Source organism: Diadema antillarum, unplaced genomic scaffold (assembly GCF_040938485.1).
Source record: "Diadema antillarum isolate AM-2024a unplaced genomic scaffold, OU_Dant_1.0 seq00000063_RagTag, whole genome shotgun sequence".
Lineage (NCBI taxonomy): Eukaryota > Metazoa > Echinodermata > Echinoidea > Diadematoida > Diadematidae > Diadema > Diadema antillarum.
The window spans coordinates 610413-637229 of record NW_027271166.1 but is presented as its reverse complement, the minus strand read 5'-3'; the positions used below and the strand labels follow the sequence as shown (position 1 = coordinate 637229).

General features: G+C 37.0%; 1 protein-coding gene across 1 annotated transcript; it reads left to right on the top strand.

Moving 5' to 3' along the window:
* The first annotated feature begins 3233 nt into the window (after positions 1-3233).
* Positions 3234-14249, top strand: LOC139725854 (baculoviral IAP repeat-containing protein 1f-like). The gene is made up of 8 exons (XM_071636932.1): positions 3234-3255; positions 3880-3960; positions 4656-6205; positions 6650-6811; positions 7588-7770; positions 12526-12699; positions 13128-13301; positions 14190-14249. Exons 1-8 carry the CDS (start codon positions 3234-3236, stop codon positions 14247-14249), a joined length of 2406 nt encoding a protein of 801 aa, XP_071493033.1.
* The last annotated feature ends 12568 nt before the right edge of the window (positions 14250-26817 follow it).

The following is a 26817-nucleotide window of genomic DNA, read 5'->3' as shown; positions in this document are numbered from 1 at the left end:
GTCTCTATTTTTCTTTCGGTCTGGAATAAGGGCTCCAATTATACTCTATTAGATGTTATTTGCTCCTCTGTCATAATTTAGGTATTACTTTATATTTCCCAAATAAATAAAGAAAGAAATGAGTGAAATGAAAGGGATGTACGAGTCTAGGAGAAACCTTGCGGGTATGAAGTAACTTTCACTCGGATCCTCGCTTTCGATTCAGTAGCAAAATGCGTGGAGAGCGTCCTTCATCTACCTACACACATGGAGATCGAGCCAGAGGAAAGCGAAAACCACTCAATATTTCATTTTTGTTAGGTTGGGTTATATCTATTATCTTGTAATATGGGGGAGTTTGCACAGGATAGCAAAGTTTGAACGAATGTAAGCAGCCGCGACAGACAAATCGATTGTGTTATTCATATCACATGCTATTGCAATTGCCTCAATGTGTGCGTTTACCTCTGAGGGAAATCAGTCTGCGTTCTATACTGAGGCATTGACGGCTATATGTGTATTGGAGCATAGTCGTCTTGTGTTCTCAAATACTACCTATCAATGCATACAACCATTGACAACAGTGTGACTGCATTATCATGACAAAGAGTAAAACTTAGACTGTAGACAGTGGGAAATCCCGGGCGAACTCCGGGGGCGAACTTTGAATCTTGCATGTCTTATTCAAAGCATGCCTTAACAATAGGTGGGTGCAGTATAACAATAACATATATTTTTTTTTGGAAGTGATCATGCATGAAATACAATGTGGCTGTACAAACTGAAGCAAAACGGAACATGCTCGAGATAAATGGTTTTCAGCCGTTAGCTAGGATACTGTAATGTGTATAGACTCTTACTTTGATATTCATATGGCGTACATTTTACATAACAGTAAATCAATGCGTCAACAAAGTAGTCATATAATCTGATTAATTTGTAGGTTCAAATTTCTTTTACGTGGATACGAGTTGTAACACAATTATTGGCAAGTGTTTTGTTGAAGAAGAGGGAGATGAAAATGAGGAGCAGTGGCTAGATGCGGCTAGTTTGTTTAACCCTGTAAAGCCCTTGGTTATTTTGACCCTTCCCAGGCCCAAGGAATATACCCCCCCCCCCCCATAATTTCTTTATCATTATAATGTATCACTGTCATGTTTGGCACATGCCTAGAGCTTAGAGCGAATCAATTAGCATGCAAACTAAAAGGTTAATAACTATTCTATGATAGCTGTAGGCCTACAGTATGTTTTTGCATGCATGCAATGACAAAACCTTAGACGATACTTTACTCAAATTTCCATCATGTAGCCTCAGTGGTAAACACTGCCCCCAACGTTCGGGGATGGAAAGGAGAAGACATCCGGCTGCGATGTGACATACAGGAAGAACCTTTCGCTGTTTTCTGGGTCATGGAGAACATGTCGCAGCAGCAACGAAAGACGACAAAGGCTAGCTTCATCGATGGAAACTTCGATGGCTTGGATGAACGGTTCGACATAGACAAAAACTTCAGCCTAGTCATCACCGACCTAATGGTAGCCGATGAGGGTCGTTACGACTGCCAGGTGGTGCTTCAGAGTTTTGAGAACTTTGAAAATTCCACCTTCTTGACGATTAGATGTAAGTAATATTTTCTCTCTATTTTATAGATTCAATATCCCACCAGGTTTTTTAATCACGACATCGTATCCTTTTCACTAAAACAAGTTTACTAGTCAGCATTCATCATGAGGTGTATGAGCAATATGCTGGTACATATTATATCATATATTACATCATATATCAGAAGATACTCGTAGCTGTAGCAGAAATGCAAACATTCAAGCATACAGAAGACAAACTGAGTACCTTTGGCAATCATGGCAACAGACAGAGTCGTAAGGGTGCCATATATGTATGCTTTACATTTGTTAACACTAGTCAGGTTTATCATTGTCTGAGCATATTTCGTCTCATTTTCGTCTCACTTTAGTCTCATTACTTTGTAATATAGCAAACTATATCGTAAAAGCCTAACTGCCTTCATTTCCACGAAAGGGACGAAAATAATCCTTGAACAACTGGTTTAGTCATTTGCTGGGTACAGATTCGAATTTGGATACAAAGTGATTATCATTTTGTGCATAATTTTCCACTTACCCAGCGATGCCATCAAAACATGTCATTGAAGAATGCGGTGGTCAAAGTCAGCCAAGACAAAGCCGGTGTACATACCAGACTCCCTCCAACACCCATTCTTTAAATCTTACATGCGTCGTCAGTGGATTCAAACCTAACGTTTCTGTGCTGTGGACTGACATGACTGAGGAGTCGGGAAAGAGACTGAGTTCTGTGGTTTCATACCAGACAATACTACCTGACGAAACATACGAGAGGTTCGAGACAATCACTGTTTCAGCCACACACCGGACGAAGCAAACTTTCAGGTGCACCGCTACCGGAGAAGCGTTGAATGGAACGTCGACGGCAGAAATTACCACGCTGCCCATTACACGAGGTTTCTTGAAACATTGATATTTTGCGTTTCTAAACAGTAAAAAAAAAGTAAAACAGAGAGAAACAATACTTTAACGAATGAATGTTTTAATTCAGATCTGTCATCGGGAAGTTTAATTTGATTGGGTATTTTTTAGTTTAACAAATCTTGCCACACATAAGTACCAATGAATAACCTTAAAACATAATTATGCATAAACACAAAACCACATTAAATTTCGGTACATTAAAGTGTAAGGGAAAAAATAAACTATTCGCAGTGTTTACCTGAAAGATGTGAATAGTCAAAATGTGCATACCTTTTGTATGAAAGTAATAATCCATTTTCTGGCATCCATTTTCTTTACATAAAAATTTACTGTCCTCTAAATCTAGTAATGTGTGTTTATTTGTGTTTATTTCAAATTTCAGGAAACCGTGGAAGTTCGGGTCGCATCATTGGCCTATTCATTGGTGTACCTGTTGCCCTAGCCATCATATTTCTCCTTGTTGGAAAGTTTCTGCAAAGATACCGTCCGGAATACCTTCCGCAAAAAGGTGTCTTTTTTCGTTGTTATGTATTTATCAATGTTTTGTCTCTCCTGCACATAGGCGTCACTAATCCTTGGTCGTCGTCGTCGTCGGCGGCGGCGCCGGCGGCAGCAGCTGCGTCACCAACAATTTTGTGCACTCTAAATAACTTTCCGCAGCTTTGAGCTATAGCCCGTAAACTCACACCACAGGAACATAACCTAAAACGCTGCTCAAATTTGAATATGCTTCGTAAAGTCCTCCAAGGTGAAAGGTCAAAAGGTCAATAATTTTTACCTGATCGGCACTACATTCCTAGTTCTATATTGTGGTGACCTCTCCATAACTTTCGAAAACTTTGACCTATTAACACCAAATACACACAACAGGTCCATCACCTAAGGATAGTCCGACAAGGTCAAAGGTCAAAAGGTCATTGAGTTTTCAGCTTCTATCCCTGTTCGGAAGCTGTGTCAGGTTACCAAACCCTACACAAATTGCGATATTCAGGCGTGCAGACGAGACATTGCTTGACGTTTCCCTGATTTGTTTGTTCTTTTTTGTTGTTGCTTTGGGAGTGATTGTTTACCATATTGATCTGCATTACATCAAAACGAATGAATAGAAGTGTGGGTTTTACCGGTTGACTGTAAAATAACCCTTCGAATCTGTCAAACGGTCGTAATGATGAAAGATATTGTGCTCATTGACCAGTAATGCATACTTTTTCATAATTTGATATTTTATTCCAAATATATCTTAATGTTAGATGAGTGCCAATACATCTACGTAGACCTAGAAAATCATGTCAGTCATAAAAAAACGTACACGGGAAAATGATTTGTAGTTTTGCAATGCTTCTGTGTCCATTGTCAATGTTGTATTTCACAGGATGTGGCTGGAATCCCTGTTGGCGGAGACCACACCAACCAAGGCGGTTTGATGAGGAAGACCAAGTCATGCTGAGTATGAGTAACATTTGAATAATTATCATGCATAAACATGGAGAGCCATTTTTATCATATCACGCAAAGTGCGTTCATTCGTAAGAATTACGGAGGTTTTTTTTTTCTGCTCTCACTTTCCGTGAACGAGATTGTATGCTCGATCTGTGTAAATATGAACACAAAGTGAAAAGAAGGAACTAGCCTGGAATTTACGTCACTTACTGCTTTACTGGGCAGCAGCAGTACCACCTAACTGATGCCATATTACAATAGTTAAAAGATGGTGTTTGAACAAATCACCAACATAAAAAAAGTAACACCACAAAAAGGAAATCTCTGGAACTACACAATCTAATCGAACAGCAACGTTTCACCGTCTTAAAGAGACACAGAAAATGGCAACTTGTGATCTAAAGGGATTTGCTCTCTTTTTTTCCATTTTCTTTCAACATCAATGAAAGCGTAAAAATAATCACATGGATTTGTTAATCACGTTGACTAAGTAAAATCATCAATAGCTGTAAACATTATTTTGTGATGTTGTCTTTTTCTACAAATTCAAGACCTTATCTAAGTCTATCTTTTCATCTATCTCTCTTTCTATCTATCTATTTGTCTCCATCCCTTCTCTTTCTCTCTCTGTATATATATATATATATATATATATATATATATATATATAATATTTTCTCTCTTTCTTTGTTTTGATTCTCTTCCAAGAATCATCATCCAGCTGTCTATCACTTACAGAGAAACAAGTACAGCAATGCAAAGAAGAGCTGAAAGCGTACTACCATATGTCAAGACGCAAGGTCACGGTGGATCCGCTCAACTTTATGGAACGTGTTGAATTGGATGAAATCTATACCAATTTGAGTCTAATAGACAAAAGCAGCATGCGTAGCACACCAGTAACATACGACGATCTTTTGTCGAGCGATGAGAATGGAAATCTTTCCAAGCGCCTTTTGGTCCAGGGTGAAGGGGGTGCCGGCAAAACAACACTTTGCGCTAAGATCGCCTGGGACTGGTGCCAGGGACGGATTCTCCAGGATCTGGACATGGTGCTCGTAATCCCTCTTCGAGATGTCACAGACGTCAAAAGTATCGGAGACATTGTAAAAAGTCATCTTTCTGATTCAAATACAGCGATGACAAATCAGATAGACGACTACATTTCAAAGAATCTAAATAAGATTGTTCTTATATTTGACGGGTTTGATGAGTTCAACGGGAAATTAAATGAAAAGAACAGCAGCGAGATCGTTCGGATTCTAGAATGCGAGCAATACAAATCATGCAAAGTAATAGTCACCACACGACCGTGGAGAACAAATGAATTCAGGATGGAAAAGAGTCTTGCCGAAGCTTACACTTTTATTACCGTTGAAGGTTTTAACAAGGAGAATTTATCAACTTATATAAGGAGGTACTTTCTGATTAGAGAAAAGGACGCTCTTGCAGAAAACTTGATCAGTTTTATGGAGGAAAACGATGTTATCCGGTCGAACATGGCCCCGTTCCCCATTTACTGTGCAATGCTTTGTCTCATGTGGAATGACTTCAGTGAAGAGAGACGAAAAGAAATGCAAAAACTGAAAACTTTCTCCAAAATATTTGGAGAAATGATAAGTTTTCTAAAAGAACACTACGCATCGAAAATATGCGACAATTCACATATTCATAATGCTGTTGCCCATTTGAAAGAAGCTGACAGGGCAATTCAAGACATAAGTGAGATAGCGCTAAACGGTTTATTTGATAGGAATCTTTCATTTCCGGAAGAACAATTCAGCGAGTGTCGCGTTGCCATGGAAACGTGCTGCAGAGTCGGAGTTTTGACAATTGCGCGAGATGTGATCAGTAGGAAGCGAAGGCGCGATGTCAACGTTCCATCCTATGTAGTGTCAACGGTTTTGTTTCCTCACAAATTGTTTCAAGAATATGTTGCGGGATTGTATGTCGCAGATGTATACGCCAATGATATCACGGAGTACGACCAGCTGAAAGACAAACTTCTTCCTCGTTTTGAGGAGTTCCGCTACCTTTTCTACTTCTCCTCATCTTTAGGGAGTGAACTTGGTCTTGATATCATCAAATCATTAATAAATAGTGCTGACCAGTATTTCTGCGTTGATGCCGCATTTGAATGTTACAACGAGAAGGCTATCCGAGCAGTTGGAGAACGATGGGAAGAATACGAATTATCATCATATATGTCAGAACATACGAAGGCAGGAGTTGTGTTTATGGTGTACTCCAACCAAGTGGTGAGTGATACACCTTGTATGTCGACTTGTCTAGTCACAGAAATATTGTGTTTGTTTGCTTGTTTGTTTTTGAAGAATATCTTGTAGTGAAGGCGTCCCTCTTTCTCTGTGCGAGTTGAGTACAAACTCGTCAATCCGTTTGTTATACAAGTATTTACAGTTGTTTTAAAGAATCATGCGGATTCTGGAAAATAGCTTTGGGATGAAAATTGCATGTGTAAAAGTTTAACAGACTATGACAAATAATTTTGTTATTGTCTGAATTTATTCCTCCCTTCAAAAACATTCATTAGTGAATTATGATATGAATTAAATGTATCAAATTCATTAATTTGCTCTTATCTATCGGCTGCAAACAACTGCATGTACACTTTGCAACGTCACTGTGCACTTGTGCAGTGGAGTATAACATCACTACAATCAAATAATGTTCGTTCCCATAAGCTATCGTTATTCATAGACGATATGAACTGCGGGAGAACTATGTCACGTGACTTGGCGGAAGGTATGTGTTCCAGCAGTGTACTGCGCGAGGTATCAATAAGGTTCTCACGATTTCACCCCGACTTCTACAAGATCCTCGGTGAAAAGGCTTCGAATTGTCAGGTAATTCCTGCCATCCATTAGAATACAAACCCTAAAATCATAATTCTTCTTTCTCTAAGGCCCAATAAACTGTTGCACTATGTGTGTTTGTGAAAAGTAATGAATTCATGTAGCTGCTTCAAGCCATGTTCGCGGATTTTTACATTTGCATAATAATCAGTATTATGTATTGATGGCAAACGGATTCTTTTCACATTCTGATTGATTGACTGATTGATTGATTGATTGATTGATTGATTGATTGACTGAGACCAATTTAAGTTATTTATTCGGAAAAATTAAATACAAAACATTGTAGCTTTTACAATGGCATCCAGGCAACCTTGAAAGCATCTTGTAATAGGATGCCTTCACATGAAGATACTATAGATTTTACAATGGAAACATATAATTACAAATGATTCTCTGTGAAGTCAAGCAGATAAAGCAAGACACCATCACATTGATGCGTACATATACAATCATACATACAACGCACACTAACACACACATGCAGTATACATAAGGATAGAACACAGAATAGATTTAAAAATAAAAGACCATTGGTCTACTCGGTCTTGCTAACAGTACTGTCCAAAAAAAGAGAACACTTCAATAACCACTTAAATCTAGAAAGAGTTGCGCTACATTAAAAGCGGTACTAATTGAACTTCATTCATTTACACCGGTGAACAGAGTGGGAATGTACAGTCAAACAAGTGCCAAAACATTCAATATTCGTTTGATTTAATCCTCTGTTTGTTTGATAGTTTGGTTGGTTTGTTTGATTGTTACAGATTCAATGTCTCAAGATGACTCTCGGAAGCTGGGTCCACGATTCTCAGCATCACTTCCGGCTGGGAGGAGACTTGGCCCAGTGGGTGTGTACTATGCCAAGACTTTCGAGCTTCAGTGTGAACTGCGATTACTTGCCGGATGATTTCTTCTCAACAGCAGCCGACCTGGCGGGGTCCTCTCAAGTTAGTGACCTCTCACTATGCATATTTCTATTCTGACAATGAAAAATACCAGTACGATGATTAATGGTTCTGCTTTCTGTGATGAGCATTGTCTGGAAAGATATATTTTTTGTCGTGTGAAATGATCGCCTTGAACATCGACCTCGATGCTTTACGAGCACTAAGTGCACGTAAAAGTACATTCAGTTAATCAATTATTGAATTGATGTGTTAGATATTAGGTTTATTCCATAAATAATGAGCAAAAACACAACTTCCAGAAGTTACAAAAGCATCAGCCCTCACAAGTGACAGATCTAAACCAGTGGCGGATTCAGGGGGAGCGCAACGGGCACTCGCCCCCTTCATATCTTTTCTTAAACAAAAGAAGTAAAAAGAACAAAATGGAGGCCCCCCCCCCTTTAATTTTTGTATAGCCCCCTTTATGGAACAGTCATAGTGTTGTCACAAAGTAAAACACACTGTGATTCACATTGTGAAACACAGTGTGTTGTGTCACACTATGGTTACCTGTGAAATTGTGACATGTGGTAATGCTGTGTTATTATCACACTGTGAAAAATCACAGAGTGGCTACTGTGGTAGGTAACACAGTATGTCAAACTGAGGCATCCCATACTGTGTTATCTATCGCAGTCTTTCACACTCTGTTATCTATACCACAGACTCTCAGAGTCTCACACTGTGTTATCTACCACAGTCTTTCACTCTTTGTTATCAACCACACTTGGAAAATCGGAAATCTGGGACAATCAATAGTCATATACAATCATGTATACCAGAATTTATCTAATAGGCGAGTGATGAATTTCAGGACAAACAATCCATATGTCCCTAACTATACAGCCTGTCCTTCTCGTAATTATAACCTCAAACAACTCATACGGTCTACTACCATTCTAGTCCTAGATAGATCAATAATACTCATCCTATTCCTAGTTAGTCATCGAGTGTATCAGTTCATATATATATATATATATATATGTGTGTGTGTGTATACATAGGAATAGATAATGGCATAGATCTATATAAAACGCTTTATCCTGGCTAGGAAAACATGCGCTTTCCTAGACAGGATAAAGCGTTTTGTATAGATCTATGCCATTTAAGGTTTTTTATATCACACACACACACACACACACACACACACATATATATATATATATATATATATATATATCATATATAGGCCATATATTCATAATGCATTAAGGCGTGGTTAATAACTAGACAATACTTTATTATCAAGATATGAAATTACACTTTCATAACAAAATTTATGACATTGGGAATATTTGACATTATTAGACAATCTTTAATAAAGTTCAAAGTAAGTACCATCACAAATACTCTTGAATTAGAAGTCTTTCATGTATTTTCTAAAATTTTGATTGCTTTTTATGCATATTCATGATCTATGTAAACATTTGTGCCACAGGGTTACCACAGGAATACCACAGGAATACCACAGAAATACCACAGAAATAGCACATGAAGTGTCATATACAATTCCTTAGCACTCCCACTTAATAAGTAAAACTGTAGGAGCATAGGCCAGGTTAAATGCTGCTTAAATCAATTGTTATAATTCACATCATTCTAGAATAGGGCCTATATGTGTGGTTTGCTTTTTCGTTTGTTTGTTTCTTTTTAATCCAATTGGTACTGCTGCGTGATACTCCTGTGAGGTACTGCTGTGTGGTACATTGTATTGTCTTGTAACAGTCTTGTGGTATAGTATATTGAGAAAAAAAATCACAAGAGTACCCTGTGGTATTTTTCTGTGGTACTTTCTTTCGTATTTTGCGCGGTTTTGCCATGTTGTGTTATTGCTGTGTGGTATTAAGTATTGGTATGTGCTACTGCGGTGCTACTGTATATACTGTACTTTATGTTTTTACTTGTGGTACTCCTGTGCGGTACTACTGTTTGGTATTGTCCTGTGGTAGTCCTGTGGTATACTATGTGACAAAATACCACAGGAATATCCTGTGGTATTTTCATGAGGTAATTTTTGTTGTATTTTCTCAGGTTTTGTTGTTTGGTACTTCTGTTTGCTATTGCAGTGTGGTACTGCTGTGCGATACTATGTGAATTTGCTGTGTGGTATTCCTATGTGGTACTGCTGCGTGGCAATATTGTCCTGTGATATATGTCCCAAAATACCACATGAATATCCTGTGTCCCGTTCAAATTGTGAATTAATGTTTCCCCAGTAATATTGCTATCATAATTTTAATGACATACCCCATCGCCATTCACTTGTGGGTCTATGCTGTGACAAATCTGCAACACTACATTTCAACATGCTGCAGCACGTGACATAATGTGGTTTTTGTGTGGCAAGCGCTGTAGCAACTGTAATTACTATGTGATTTTCAGTGAAGAACCACATAGACTAGAATTCCAAACTGTAGCAACTCTGTGGGCACACAAATTTCACATATTACAGTATGTGACACACTGATGTGGTCATAATTCTGGTAAGCTGTTGTAACTGTGTATGACTATGTGAGTCGTATGTGGTGAACCACATAGTTTGTAATTTCACACTGTGGCAACACTGTGAACACACTATATTCACACATTTTACACAGTTAACTATGTGAACACAGTGTGGTGGCACAATGAGATTTCTATGATATTAGCATGTGGTAAGTCACATAATTTTAAATACACACTGTGCTCTTACGTAAACACTCCTTTCCCTCAGAGTAACATATTATGTAGCACACTGTGACTATTATGTGGTAGCTGTGGTAACTGTATTATACTATGTGGCTAGCAAGCAAATTTAATAATCAACGTTGGTGAAGGTAATGGGACAAACTATCACTTCCGAGGCGATCTGGATATAGCTATCTTTCCGAAGCGCAGCTGAGGAAAGATAGCGTACACATTCAGATCGCCGAGGAAGTGATAGTTTGTCTCATTGCCTGAAACTAAAAGTTGATTATTTGCTTTATATTGGGTCCTAGAAATTCCCATTTTATTCCACATCTGAAACGGTTTTAGCTGTCTTTAGGTATCCTTAGGGCTTAGGCTACGTGTGCACGTAGATGACAAAACAATGAATTTGCTGCGCGCACCGCGCGGCACCGAAGTGAAAGTGCGTTGCACTGTGTACTATCAAGTGACCTATGTCACATGATAGTCCACAGTGCAACGCACTTTATTTCGCGCGTACTCACCTTGCGTTAGGACTGTGTGGACTGTGTGGAGATCAGCAAAACAAAAGGGACTATCAACATAGAGTGTAACGAACTTTTCTTCTCAGGTGATGTGATGGGCAAAACTACGCTTCATCACGTGATCAGCTCTGGACCAATCCTATTGCAAAAATCTTAGTATGTGGAATATAATATGTGGTAACTACATGTCACCATATCATAGTATAATAAGTATGTGGTTAACCGCATAGTCTGATAATTCATACTATGACAACTCATACACTGTAAAAACATCGGTGTTAGATTTAACACCACGGGTGTTAAATCTAACACCGATCAAACTTCAATAAAGGACCACACCCACAGGTGTTAAAAATGCACTGTGATGGTGTTGAAAAGTGTTCACCTGACACTTCGTGGTGTTAATTTGACACTGTACCTGGTGTTATTTTGACACTGTACTGGTGTTAATTCAAAAATGACACCACATGGTGTTGATTTGATATTTGCTGGTGTTAATATCAATGGTTTAACACCCGTCCAGCTTCAATAAGGGACCAAACCAGCTGGTGTTACTTTGGTGTAAATTTATTTTTACATTTTTTCAAAAATCTAGTATTTTAATGTAAAATTCTTGATCGTCTTGTTTAAATTAAAAATCAACAAGAAGTGCAGTTACTAAGAAACTCTTCAAAAAACAGTTTAAAATTTGGAAATGACACCCGTTGGTGTTAATTTAACACCATAAATGAGCACCGAAAATTTAACACCAGCTCCGTGTTCACTATTTAACACCGGACTTTTTGCAGTGTATAAACACACCATGCCCACATACTGCAGCATATGACACACAGAGACCATTATGTGGTTAGCTGTGAAAACTGATGTGTATGACTACTAGTATGTGAGTTGTATGTGGTGAACCACATAGTTTGTAATTTCACACTGTGGCAACACCGTGAACACACTATAGTCAAACATTTTACACATAGTAACTATGTTAACAGAGTGTGGTAACACTGTCTTTGTTCCATAACCCCCCCCCCCCTTTACGAAATTCCTGGATCCGCCCCTGTGAACACTAATTTCTTTGCAGTTAAAAGTGATAAACGTTCACCTCTTAAAGTGCTAATTTTTATTTACTTTTACAGACGGTCCATGGGTCAACCGGTGATCATATCGGTAGCACTGACAATGACAACATTTATTTCTGAAATCAAATGTGTCTTGAACCATTAATAAAGCGATTCTTGCCTAAAGTGTTTTGTATTGCAGGTGATACCGTTGGACTGCAGCAGTTGTTGGAATTAATTATTAGAGAAGTGTAAACTTTAAACATTTTTAAGTCTTATTGATGTAGATATCTCACTGCGAGGAAATATTCATTCCTTAACCTTTGTTGGAGAATTCTTTAGTATTTTATGGCATGTGCATGGCTCTTTTTTACACATTGGTATTACGTACCTATATAAAAGCGTGCATTCTTCCACATTCACTTGATTTAATTATGCTTTGCAGAATATTTCTGTCTATTTCTTTGTTGTTATTAGGGTTTTGTTTTGTTTTGTTTTGTTTTGTTTTTTAGATTCAGAATCTTAAGTTGTGGTTGTGCGACAATTCTCAACACCACTCTTCGATGGGAGAAGCCCTGGCCCGATGGGTGCACACCATGCCAAGTCTTTCGAGCTTCAGTATGGACTGCAGCAGCTTTCCCGATAATTTCCTCTCAACAGCTACCCCCTTGGCGCAGTCCTGCATGGTATGTTTATTTTGACTATGCACAAGTCACGTGGTTTGTTTCTGAACATGCTTGTGAGTCCATGTCATACTGTGCTTCATCTGGTCGCTAATTGTCTGTGAAGAAACTTGTTTTTTTCTGATAAGAGATCAAAATAAGACAAGAGAGACTTATCTTCATAATTTCTAAAAGGAATCGCAGCTCGTATTGTTTTGAACTCTTGTCGAGTATCGTCACAATTCCTTGAGGCATAATGGGGGAGGGGAAGGGCAACAAACGGTTTTTCTTTGTTTGTTTTCGTTTTATTCTGAAGAGTAGCATGCAGTGACTTCATCATTGCTAACTGGATGTATTTTTACACGTAGTGATGGAATACTGAATGAAAAAACAAGGGATAAAAAAAAATTGATATGCTCAAACATCTACAATTGAATTTTTATCTTCTGCAGATCCGTGAACTTCACGTGTGTTTTCACGACGGTTGGGTTTCTGAGCCAGCATCAGCAGTAAACTTCTCTCAATTTCTGTGTAGTTTGCCCAATCTTGAACGTGCAGAACTCAAATGCGAGAACCTGCCAGAGATATTCTTCACGACAATTGCTTCACAGGCCACAAGCTGTACAGTAAGTATAGAGCAAGTACCTAACATACACCATCATTCATGTCTATTATATACATCTAAAATCCTATGAGAAATCGTCTTTATCCATTGAGATTTTTTTTTTCATTCAAGCATAGTATCATACTTCGCTTTCAACATGGTTCCATTAAAAGATCATTTCACTGTTTCCGCAGCTTTAGAGTTACACGATTGAATGAATTATACCATCGCTACATCATGGCGAAACATTGTTAGACTTGTCCAAATCATTCGACACCCATGACCATATAATCCAGCCTCCGCAAACGTGAACATCACGGTGTAAGGGGGAAAATCTCTTGCATGGTTCAGTGATTATGATTATGTAACAAATCAGAAACAATACAATGAAATCGAACACCAAAAGTCCGGTATCCTATAAACCTGCAATTAGCGAACCCTAAAGATCTGTAATGCTGACCTTTCTTGTTTTTAATCTACATTTAACGACATTACCTGTGCTTCACCTGTCTTATCTTACATTTATTTGCCTAACCCTTATGCGTAAATAATCTTGATTATACCTTCTCCATATGTTATGCTAAATTACCAGAATTACATTGTTATCAACTGAAATTTCTATTTTCTCATTCTTACTTAGTTCTTAAATATTTGATCTTAGTTCATCTTAGATGTGTATGCGAAATGTATAGAAAGAAGAGATTTGTGCACCTACATGTTGACCTAGCTATCTTATTCCTTTTAATATTTGCAAGACAATTTGATTAATTTATATGCTGTACGCTACCATTAAGTAATTATTTACATGCGAAATTGAAAAACCGATTTATTCATACAATATACGTTTACATGTTTACATGCATATTTACATAAAGTTGTTTTGTTTTGTTTGATATTTTACCTGCTACAGCTTGAGGGCATTACCATCAATGGAAAACCGGTAAACGAGCTGATCATTGACAATCACTGAGGCACGGCTCAGGTATTATGTTTATTTTCAGATATCTTGTAGTAGCCCTATCAATTATACCACAAAGTATGCTCCAGAATGACTGCTGAATAAACTGATTGTGCCAATCTAGCGATTGTATTTGTTGCATTTAAGGGACTTCCCGCTTGAATCTGCTGTTTTTCTACGGGATAAGATATTCCCTTCAAGAAATATGAAGAAACGTGTAAAAGTTTGATATCTTATCAAGATAAACTGTGTCGGTTACATCGTCTCGGGCAAAGTGCAGGTATAGTAGGCATGTCATGTAACAATTCTGAAAGACAGAACTCATGAAAGAAAGATAAACAAGAGCATGCGGCGAACAGGGAACAGATATGCGAGCATACAAGAACTTGAGAATAAATGTCATCATATGTAGAAGGTAGGGTTACATTAGACAATTTTTTTATCGCTCTGTCGTTTTTATGTTCCGTAGTATATTCTACCCTTAAAAGGTTACATACAGTTCATTCTTATATATTAAATTGACTTTCATACGATTTGGCAGACACGACATTAAAGCGAGATGCATGTTTTTGAGGGGCACAGGTGTTATGAGTTGCAAGAACAAGGTAATTTATTTTATTCGAGAGTTCCGACAAGTCCGAATAAACGGACTCTGTTGTATAGAGCAAGCAACCTGTGTAGGGAGTGTGTAGCACGTCACGATGAGCGTGACGACAGACGGTGTGTAGTGCCGATCCTGAGCTATATTTCCATTTCTCCTTGTTAATATTACTTTCTGTTGAAAATTGTGCATTTTCTTTTTGTATTGTACACAATCATGTAATGAACAATGCGTTACTTGCGAAAAATTGTATATATATATTGCACTTCATGATACGATACATTACAGTCAAGATGATCACCTAATCACATGAACATTGGGATGAGTTCTTGGAAGGCATTTTTCTTGTCTGTGGTTTGCTCTGTACTTAACGTGTGGACGATATCTTGCTAAAGTTGGACAGTAAGAATAGGACAGATAGTCGGTTCGGTGATTGTTTTAAAACTGACGGAAAATGCTACCCAAAACTAAATTGGTGAGTATAAGGGCTAAGGGCGTTTAGCATAAGCGGGACACTTCCTTCGTTTAAAATGTAGCATCTCCCATTTTTTCTTAAACTACTCGTAGACTTCTAAACCGAGTTAATACTTTAAAATTTTTCACTCTCAAACGCAGGGACGCAGTGACAACAGCGGCCCAGAAGGTTGAAGAACAGGCCGAGGTTATGAGCAAGAAAACTCACCAGCTGATAATGGACTTGAGGCAAGCACATTATGGACAAGATTACGTTTGAGGAGCTGGTTACTCTGGAGGATCAGGAATGGAAAGGAGAACGAGCAAGAGAACGGAGAGAAGGCGTGGCAGGAGAACTAATCTAGGACTTCGGAGAATGATAAACCGGGATCAAAAAGAGGGAAAAACAATAGAACTGAAGGAAATGGTGGGGGAGGAAGAAAAAAGAACATTGACCGGGGGAAAAAATGCGCTAAAACGAAAGACATTTGAACGAACTAGAATTAAACAGAAAAAAGAGCAAGAAAAGACTCGACTTAAAAACAATATAACAGACTGGCACACTAAATGGCATTTACTTGGAGTAATTAAACAGACCAAACTGGGCAAATTCATACCGGTTAGACTCTAAGCTCGGTGTTTGTCAAGAGTGCCCGATTAACCAGTTTATTTTATCATAACATTATTAAATGAACTGGCTGTACTAAAATATGTCAGTTCATTCGGGGTTAAACAGCTAGTACAAACTTGGCTACGAAACCTACTAAGAAAAATCAATAGGCTTATACGTATACAAAATGATTTTTATTTGTGTGTGTGTGTGTGTGTATGTGCGTGGATAAAAGGCGGGTTTTTCATTTGGAACGTAATTTCTGATGGTTTTTATATCGATCATGCATTTTCATTAAGAGACCATGCAATGCGCAAATAATAAATGCGATTCCAGTTGGTTGACTGCTGTTGTTATTTTATATCGATCATGAATTGTCATTAAGAGATTCATATACAAAATATGAGAAAAAAATCAAATATCAAAGCCTACATTTTTCCAACTTTCATGTTTCCCATATGATCCGCGGGTTTTTCAGTCTAAATGCGAGTCTTTCGGTCATAAAGACGTCATTAAGACGCCATAAAGTCGTCAAAAGGCGACATACGTTTTGTTTCTATATTGATCATGAATATTCCTGAAAGATGATCTGCATATGCAAAAGCTAGTGGCAATAAGTAAAAATATTAACTTACAAGGTATTCATTTTGAATGCAAACTTAAGATGTTTAAAAGATTGCATACTTTATTGTGATATTCATTATTCAAACTTCAACAAGTGTTTCAGGATGTATTTTCATATTTCAGCTGGCCTGAAAAGAATGAAAACTACATTGTAGTTTAGTAACCATGCCTTCAAGCATGACAATTTTCTGTAGAAATATAAGCTATGTAATGCATTAAGATTGGAAGATAGGACGTAGACATTATAATCTAGGATACAAGAGTGTGTAGGATAGGTCATTTACATATCAAATATGTTGACTTGTTTACATCTTCATTGGTTGTGTGATTAGTCGTGAATATGACGCGACACTTACCAGAAGACGTAAAAAAGACGTCAAAATATTTTACGTCTTCCGCTGGTGCACACTGTCGTCAAAAAGACGTAAATTTATCACGTGAATATGACGTGTTTTCAAAAAGACGTACAAAAGACGACGAAATTTGACCTAAAAAAAAATACGTCAAAACATGACGTAAGAAACGTAAATATGACATGATTTTTACCGGTGTGAATGCAAAATCTGGTCGTAAAGACGTCATAAAGAGTAGTAAAAATATGACATCATATTTTACGTCTAGTGGTGGTACAAACTGACGTCTTAAAGACGTAGATATAGGACGTCAATATGACGTCAATATGACGGCAGCACGACAAAAAGACGTAAATATGACGTGATTTGAACGCATAAATCATGATATAATATATGTATATCAAAGTGGCCGTTAAAGGGATAGAACAGTATTGGTGGAGATGAGAATTGGGCTTTTAATTTTTTTTTTTAGATACCAAGAAAACACTTATGAAAGAGTACGCCATTTTAAGAGGAATTCAAAGTATATTAGATGAAAATCGGGTTTGGAATGACTGAAACATCCAAAAACGAAGTAAAAGAAAGCGACCGTAATAAAGTAGTGGGTCCCACACTTATTAGAGTCGCTCTGTTTTGCATATCTCAGTCATTTCAAAACCAATTTTCAGCAATAAAAGTTGAATTCCTCATGGAATTACATGCTCTTTCATATTTCATAAGAGGTTTATCATTATCTCACCAAAAATGCTAGAAACCTGAAACTAGGTCTCAACCAAAACTATATGATCCCTTTAAAGGTAGTGATAAGTAACTGATAGTGCCCGTAGAACAATCGTGTTCAGTTATTCGCACAGAACTCAACGCTACAGTCCGTGGGGGCATACAATGTGCTTGCTATTGTCGGATAAGAGAAATGAGAGAAATGAAAGTGACATGTACAACTATTATATGTACTGATTAAGAATAATTCATTAGGTGCACACAACATGATTAGTGCTGTCATTGTTTGTTTGTTTGTTTGTTTCACCATTGCTGACTGGTGTTTTATGCCTATTAACGCGCCTTGCCGTCAATCATGGCTGACAAAGTCTCTCATCACAGTCTTGAAATTTCAAACCCATCAAAATTTAGCTGAATGTGAAGTACACGTATGTAGTACATGTACTTGTCCTGTGCAGTCCTGTCTTTTAGTGTATGCCCATGGCACGTCTTCCTATGTATGTGCGTTTATATCTATCTATGTTCGATTTTCATGCTTGTTTCTTTTAGTCTACCTAATGCTTATGCAAGCTTATTTGCTTTTCAATAGGCCTCTCGTACAAACATTAGTAAGATTTAGTTAATTGCATTGACACTTTTCTGTTTTCATTCCTCAAAATAATAACGATTGTCATATCATTCAACATCACTAGGCCTATACAATGTTGTATGCGTTATTATGTTGTATTTGCTTATTTCAAAATATGCAATATCTGTTTGTAACCGTCTTCCGTAGAAAGTGTATGTCATTAACAGTATAATGTTCCAAAATTGAATGTGTTCATTCTATGTCATGTTTATATGAGAAAGTTGAAATAAATCACTGAATCAATGGAATATGACTGAAAAGCTCTATTACAGATCTTTGCCGACCTCCAATGTGGTAACCTGCCTGTAGGATATAATTAACAACCACTGCTTCATATGCCACAGAAAGTACAATGTATAAAATATTGCAATTTGTTTGTATATATATATATACATACATAAACATAATAAATAATCAAAATATGACAGTTCTGCGTCGCACAGTGGGCCAGAGAGATACCAAAGTGCGCCAAAAGTCACTTTGGGCACTTGGGATTTTTAACATGCGCTCTTGAGAGGCAATACTTATCAGGTATGTACACTAAAGGGGTATATTTCCTACCTGAAGTAGCAAAATACAATATTTTAAGAGTTTCAAAGCAAATTGTAAACTCTTTGATAAATAAGTAATTTCAACATGTAGTTTTTGAGATATCAACCTGTAATTTCTCCCACATATTTCTCAGAGTTCATTTTACGTTATGAATGCCGTAAAAATGCAAAGAAACTTAATGTTCATTATTATTTTACGCTAAATATCCTGGAAAAGAGGCTAATTATGTGTCTTTTTAATATACCCTAATGAAAAGTTTAGATTGCCACGGATTTCCAACTAAATTCTATTACCACCACATTCCCTGATGTCTCAGCTTTAAGCTGATACCAGATTTGGCTGTCACCTTTTGCCACTTTTTGTGTTAGAGCCGATTTTCCGCGACACATCACGTCTATTTTGGACCTTGCAGCCGCTTAGGAATGCTGTTATATCATACGGGGCCGCATGAGGGCGGCATTTTTATCTATTTTTTTTTCGCACGTTAAAGGCACAGAAACATGAATAACACTGAATAAGAGGCAAACAGAGTAATAAAATACATGTATAGGGCTAGTCCGGCACCTAAAAGACCCCTCCTCCGAAGATAAAAGAGTACATAATTGCACATAGCCAAGGCCATTTAGCCATATTGTCCATAATTGTCATAGCCACTACTGTAAACATAGCTACTCCTACTGCGATACATTTTGTATGGACACCTAAATACTTCGATCCTACTCTTGACATATGCAGATAGAACGTTATACACCAAAACACAGAGATTTTATTCTCATCGGTTACTCGTTGGAAGCAAAGTCTGTTGCTTTCCGGCCGCTCAGCAAAGTGTATAGGATCGCAGTTTGTGAATCCGATTGCAGGTTAATGTCAGACATTGCTCGCGTGATCCTCATCGGACGATCTTGCCTCATCGGATCATGCCTGACATGTCTGACATTGACCTGATAGGCGACCAATACAAGTCGGATTCATCAGACTGTGATCCCATACACTTTGTGGGTTGTCGGAAGCAAAAAAACTTTGCTTCCGACGACTGATGAGAAAAAAAAAATCATTGTGGAACGCGGATGAATTTTTATTTCTATTATGATAGTGATTCCGATAAATTTTTCATTCAAAAAAAAAAAATTATTTTAGCTTTTCCAAGTACACTTTCATACACGGCAGATTCATTCTTAGATGTTAAGTCATAACCTTTCATTTTCCTGATTACTGACTTCACAATTTGTTATCTTTCCATTAAAATTAGACAAAATGGTTTTTGCGCTTGTATGAATTGATATGGCATAGGCCTAAGTTATATGAAGTAGAGAGATAAGAACTATATCAGAGATTGATTTTATATCGCACATTTATGTCCTGCTAGAATAAAGTAAATAAATTCACCCAAACATATAGCGCACATCATAAACTTATATTCTAACTAGTATACACGGACAACAGTATCAATTTGCAGTACATGACATTGTGTAATATGGGACTTTCAGCATAAATTCGATTCTTTTAACGAAACCCGAATGTTTATATATAAACTTTCTATGACATGTAAGCATCGTGTATTCAATGGTGTAAGAGCAGTGTCAGTAAATGTGAAAAGATAAATTGTGACCCTGCACCTCAAAACAAACAAAAAGTCGCCAGACATGAATTTTTAGTTAAGACCATATTCTGAAAGAGCAGACTTTAAGCTTTAAAATGATGTATAACTCAAATCAAATGGACTCTTCTAACCTATCTAAATATTAGAAAGAAAGCACAAACTCAGGAAAAGTGTGAACTGAGAAAAGAGGCTCTGAAGTACAGTGTCTATTCAAGCGCGTAATCTTTACCAAACCGCGCTGGCTGTGCGATGAATGGGACAAAAAAAAAGGAAGTAAACCACCAAAGTAGCAACAATGAAGGGATTATCAGATTAAACTGAAATTAAGCATGCCCCATTAACATAATCTGTTCATAATCAATGCCAACTTTGAAAGCAGTAACACTATCCTTTCAAAAGTTATTAGAGTTGAAAGTGAAGAGTGTGGACAAGGTTTTTCAGAAATGACAAAGGGATTCTAAAGACACACCTAATCACACTATTCTACCAAAAATGTTCGAGATAAACTGCTAAAAAAACACATTTTCCTGCCCGATTTATGATACCAAATTTTAGCATAATGTAAAAGAAGACACGCTCTTTCAGAAAATATGAAAAAGTCAAGTTCGGCTAGGTTGACCCATATCACTTATTTTCAGTCCTCACGCAAAATCAGTGTGTGCAACTTTATGTTCGTTTTGAGGTGCACGGTCACAATTAATCTTTAAAGAAAAAAATAACAGCCTAAGATTTGCATTGCTTTATTCGTCATTTACAGACCTATTTTTGGTAGCCAATGAAAAAACAGCATCACAGTGACGTCATATGAGTTTGAAATTATGTTCAATCAATTCTACGCCCCCCATTACCCTTAGACACCAAATTTGGGTAAAAAGAAACCCCGGAATATAATTTTGGCGCACTTTGAGCTCATTCTGGTCCACTGTGCGTCGGTGTGTGATAAATAGGTATCAAGAGTAGAAACAGTCGTATAAACACACCGCAGGAACTTTAGTCCATATTTTTTTTTTTTTTTTTGCTCCTGCGATGTTTATATAATCAGTATATACACACACATATATATATATATATATATATATTACTACAATATAAATGACATGTACGTGTTTGTGTGTATGGACATACATGAGATTATATTTTTATGTAATCAGTTGAAATGATTGCACGCTCGTGGAATAATACTATAAATTGACTCAAACTGCATTGCTTATTTACAATTTGTTTATAATACATGAATAATTTCTCCAGTAATGACTGATTGATGAAATATAAATGCAGGCATTTTATTAGCTATGCGGGAATCTAACGTAAGGTCACTACAAAATGTTACCTAGCTTTATAAACAATCTGAGCGGGTTGATTACAGTACTGGTATATACACTTAAAGCAAGAACGTCAGGCCGGTAAGCAGTATCTTAATTCTCAGTGCACTCGTCAATTCAAATTACGCTGAGGTTGTTTCATACACTTATATTCAGATAAGGTCCGGTGTACCGTTGTAAAATTGTTTCATTGATAACAACAATAATAGCGATAATAATAATGACAACAATGAAAATGATTGCAATAATTAAAATGACAAAATATTTAGAACTATACTAAAAACATAGAATATTGATAATGATTATAATAACATAGAAATAACACCACATCAAAGGGGATGGCTAGTAACTGATCATTGGGAATCAGTGGGAATGTTGGGGGATGATTGTTCCATTCCTTGTGGGTTGCATTTAATAGTACACTATGTATCTATTGTTTTGTGAAAATTATTTGCTTCAGAATGGTCTCATATTCAAGTAATGTGCAGTTTAATGCTTCCGGGTTAGCATGCCTGTAAAGTGTGATCGTTGACGGCCCGTTATATTTTCCAAACTTTGTTGCAAAATCTTTATGTGGTAGGATGTTCTGTGATACAACTGACCGACACGTATGTATCAAATATGATAACTCACACCTTTTAAATCACTGTTCCCAATTGTATAGATAGTGGTTTTAACATCGTCTAGCGTTCAAAATCTGAATTTGTGTTATAGCATTGGTCTGACACCGTTTCATTATAGGACTGTTTACGCGTACATGAATATTATTCGTTAAGATATTATCCACTGGGGCAGCGTGTAAGAGTAATTTTACTTAATGGACGTAGCTTGACATGCTCCCTGTGAGTAGGAGTTGATTATTTTGTACAGTCATTCTTTCACCAGTCAACTGCATTACAGTGGACCTTCCATTTGAGGCATATAATAGATTTTATATGAATACATTGAATGGACAAAAATAGTATTTGCGCTCGACAGCAATATGGCACAAAAATGATCAGCGTGGGCTGCAACGTCACAATCTTTTTGTATACGATTTCTGCTTGCAAGAACGGCATATAAAAACAGAATACCGTAGGTGATAAGGTACAATCATCAAAATAGTGGTGTGGATATGTGGTATTACATTTGTTTTCAATCAGTTGCCATGTCAAGTCTGTATTTTAGGGATACGACAAGTTTTTCAGTGAATTTTGAGCCTCTTCTGATGTGTATGCATCTTTACTGAATAAGGAGTATAAATAACATCGTCCAAGAATTTGAGGTAATTTTGTACAATGTGCAATATATAACACATATAACGATCAAAACGAACACTTAATAACACCAATTCAATCAGGAATCTTTCCATTTCATTTTCAATTAAATTCAGATTTATTTTCATTCTTATTTTCATCAGAATATACAAAATATTGATTGAAACTGGACATGCATTTGAATAATACAGAACAAGCACAAGTAACAGTTCATGCCTAACAAAAGCACATACTTAAGTTCTTCCGATAAGATTTGGTTGGGTAAAGTTACCAATGTACCTCATCAGCGGGTCACTTATCGGGTCACTAATGCTTTACCTACACTAAAGAGATTCACAAAGTGTGGAGTATCTTATCTAACAAATATATAGGTTACACGGAGCAAGTAGTCGAATGAGAGCATTTAAAGTGATAGCGCCATAATGGAGCTTTATTTCAAACCCTTCGTTCTGACTATAAGGTTGATAGCTGAATAAGAATCCACCTTAAAGTGATTTGATATGAACTGATTTGATTTGGTTTGATTAGATTCATTCATATACACTGCATTAAAAAAAAGAATCATAGGGTGCGTTCGAGTGCTCTCCTAATGCGAACTGAACCGTACCGTACCCACGCCAGTACTGAGAGCTCGAACGCTCCTAACGTGCACCGTACCGTACTGTACCAAGCCAAAAGTGGACCTCCCGTGGACTTCCTGATGTGCCCGAAAAGTGAACCAAAAGCGTACCAAAACTTCGCTGTAAAGCATGAGCGTATCATGCGCATACGTTACAATAGAAAAACATCATTATCTTTATTCGGGACAGCTGTAAGTATAGTTCAAACCCAGGTGGATGACATTTTTGCTACAAAAATGCGTGACCTTTTCTTAAAAAAAAAAAATGACTCGTGAGGTACGCATTCTCGACAGACCTGCGCTCGAACGCTTCAGATCTGGTACAGTTCGGTACGTTCGCATTGGTTCAGTTCGCTTTGGTTCGCTTACAAGCGCTTGAACGCAGCCACACTCTACATTGATAGTTAAAGGTATCCAAATTCAATAACTGTTTTCTATTTTACTAGTAACTGTTTCCACTACACTCGTTGCCTATCAGATGTAGGCCTATGGTGAGTCCATATCTGGACGATACCATGTAACGTTAACCTTTACAAATAAGGACTATGGATATAACAATGGGTGTTTCATAAAGCTGTTCTTTAAGTTATCAGTAAGTGATGAGTTCTTGCGCTGAATTATGGAAATTCTGATAAGTATAGCACACAGAACTGATCATCAGTCGTTTTTTAGTCGTTCGTAATTTTAAGAACAGCTTTATGGAGAAAAAAAACCGGGAACATATAATGGAGATTTAAATCATTGTTATTATATCTCAAAATAAGATATTAGGTTTCTTGTTCAATAACATAACAATATTATCAGAATCTTAATAATTTAGGTCATGGTGTTCTTATCAATGTTCTATTCATCCTTCACTAGGGTATTATTATATTCTGGCACAAATATTACTATCTAAACAGACACTTTCAAGTTATTTGAATTAACATGTCAATAGCTGCAGCATACAAGAATTATTTCCTAGAAAAAGTCACTTTAGCACCCACAGACAAGGTTGACATATTTTATGTTTTATAAGTGAATCATTTGAAGTTGAATAATGGTATTAACAAGCTATAATGGCATGGAACTGAGGCTAATGGACTGTGAGAATGTTGTGTTGAAGATATTGTTATTGCAAACGGTTGAACTGGCACGACATTATTATGCTCTGTTATGCAGCATTGTTATACACTTCAACATACACTCTGCACTACGTGAATCATATCACTTGTGCAGTTACACTTCAGCGCAGCATTTGGTCTCTGCAAAAGATTTTCAGCTCGCGGGTAAAAAAACAAAAACAAAAAAGTAGGTCTTCACTTGATTCAAGATCATTAACCATACACTATAGCAAGCACACGGTCAAATTTATTCCTAGTGAACCATCAACTGTTTCCAGTGGAAAAACGTTCTCTACGTTGCTGATGTTCCCCGTCACATAAAACGCATCATAGGAGGCTTCGACAAACTAACCAGCGGACGTGTGCGCCGCGGGAAGGAGAGACGGACTTACTTCCTCTTGCTCTTCTTTACAAAAGGATCTCGTGAATCTCGAAAGGGTGCTTTGCATGGGGTGTGTCGCACCATAGTGCCCTCTTTGAAGAGCTTTATATGACAACTTTGACCCACTGACAGGTTTATCGGATCGAGCAAAACGTATACTCACGTTGTTTTATGTATCTCAGTCTTTGGGTACCTGTGACATTGATGATGGAAAAGAGATACGACCCAATTCTGCTACTGATATTGATTGTTTCTGTGCTTCGTGGTCCCGTTACAGAAGGTAAGTGGAGCTCCGTATTACATGCACTCATTAAACTTCAGCGTTTTCAGGTCTTTAGCTAATAATATCACTGAAAGTGGTATGTAAAACAACAATGCAATGAGAATATCATCAGATATCATCAATAATTATACATGTTATGTGCGTTGAACTTTGAAGTGACCATTCCGACATTTCATTTAATTTCATACCGTGTAGGTTTTCATTAATATTGCACACGCACACAGGCACACAAAATCAACGAATGCCATGGTGCATTTGATGTGGGAAGCGTAAGTGAATCTTAAATGTGTGGTATACAGAATATCAGTGCTACGTGTTCTCAGTGTAATGGTATTTGAAATTTGTTTTCCACTGAAAGGTATCAGCATAGGAAAATATGTCAAATCAATTAGAATTTAGAGCACAATAGATATTGTTTCATTAATAAGATATGACTAGATATAAACACAATAAAAAAACTATAAATAAAATGTTGGAAAACCAAATTGCTCAGTATGTACATACGGATGTGTATACAGATTGATAAAAACATGATTGTCTACATTATTCGTCAGTCAAAACAAGCTTACTATAACAAGAATTAATTTCTTTTCCTGAAAGATATTATGCAGACAAATAAATAGCACACTGGGTAAACTGCGGATAGAAGTACGTTTCAAAACACACATATTTGGAAAGGAAAACATTTATATAATAAAGAACGACATTACCAAGCTGCGGTTTCACAATTATCTTGCAAAATGTAGGCCACAAATTTCAAAATCAATATCAGAAACGCCATGCTTACTTAAAGATTCTTTCACATCCGGAATTGTGCTCTCCTTTTTAAACCAACTTCTGTTAACTTATTTGTTACACATATCTAAAGCATTTGGACTAGATGATTATATTTCATTTTTAGCTAAACCTTGGTGTACTAAAATTGTGTCATCCCGTCCTAGCTGTGAAAATAAAGAATCACAATGATCATTCCATTGTTTGAAAAAAAGATAATACTCAGTAGGTATATATTTCATATTAAAAATGTATTGCAATTGTCTTTCTGTGTTCACCAAGCAAGTAGAGAAAAAACAATCTAATATAACAGAGGCATTGTAACTTTCTGGCAATGAAAACTGTATTGATTCCTGAACAATTCGGATTCCAGACACACACACACACACGCATACACATACAAATATGTATTCATTCTCATTGAGTGGCATTCCTTTTTCTGATTATATTTTGCACCGATTTCAAAAAGGTAACCTTTGTTGTTGAGTCTCTATGGATCTCTCATAGGCGTTTAAAACCATCATCATAATATTATATTTGTGAAAATAATTATAATCATTAGGTATATGGCTTATTGGGAGAGCAATTATAATTATTAATAGCCCGAAAACAGCATGAGGTGGTCGATGGTGTTGACTCCAAATGCCTGAGTGTGAATATTGGTAAACCATAAGGTGCATTTCTTGGGTCTCTTCTGTTT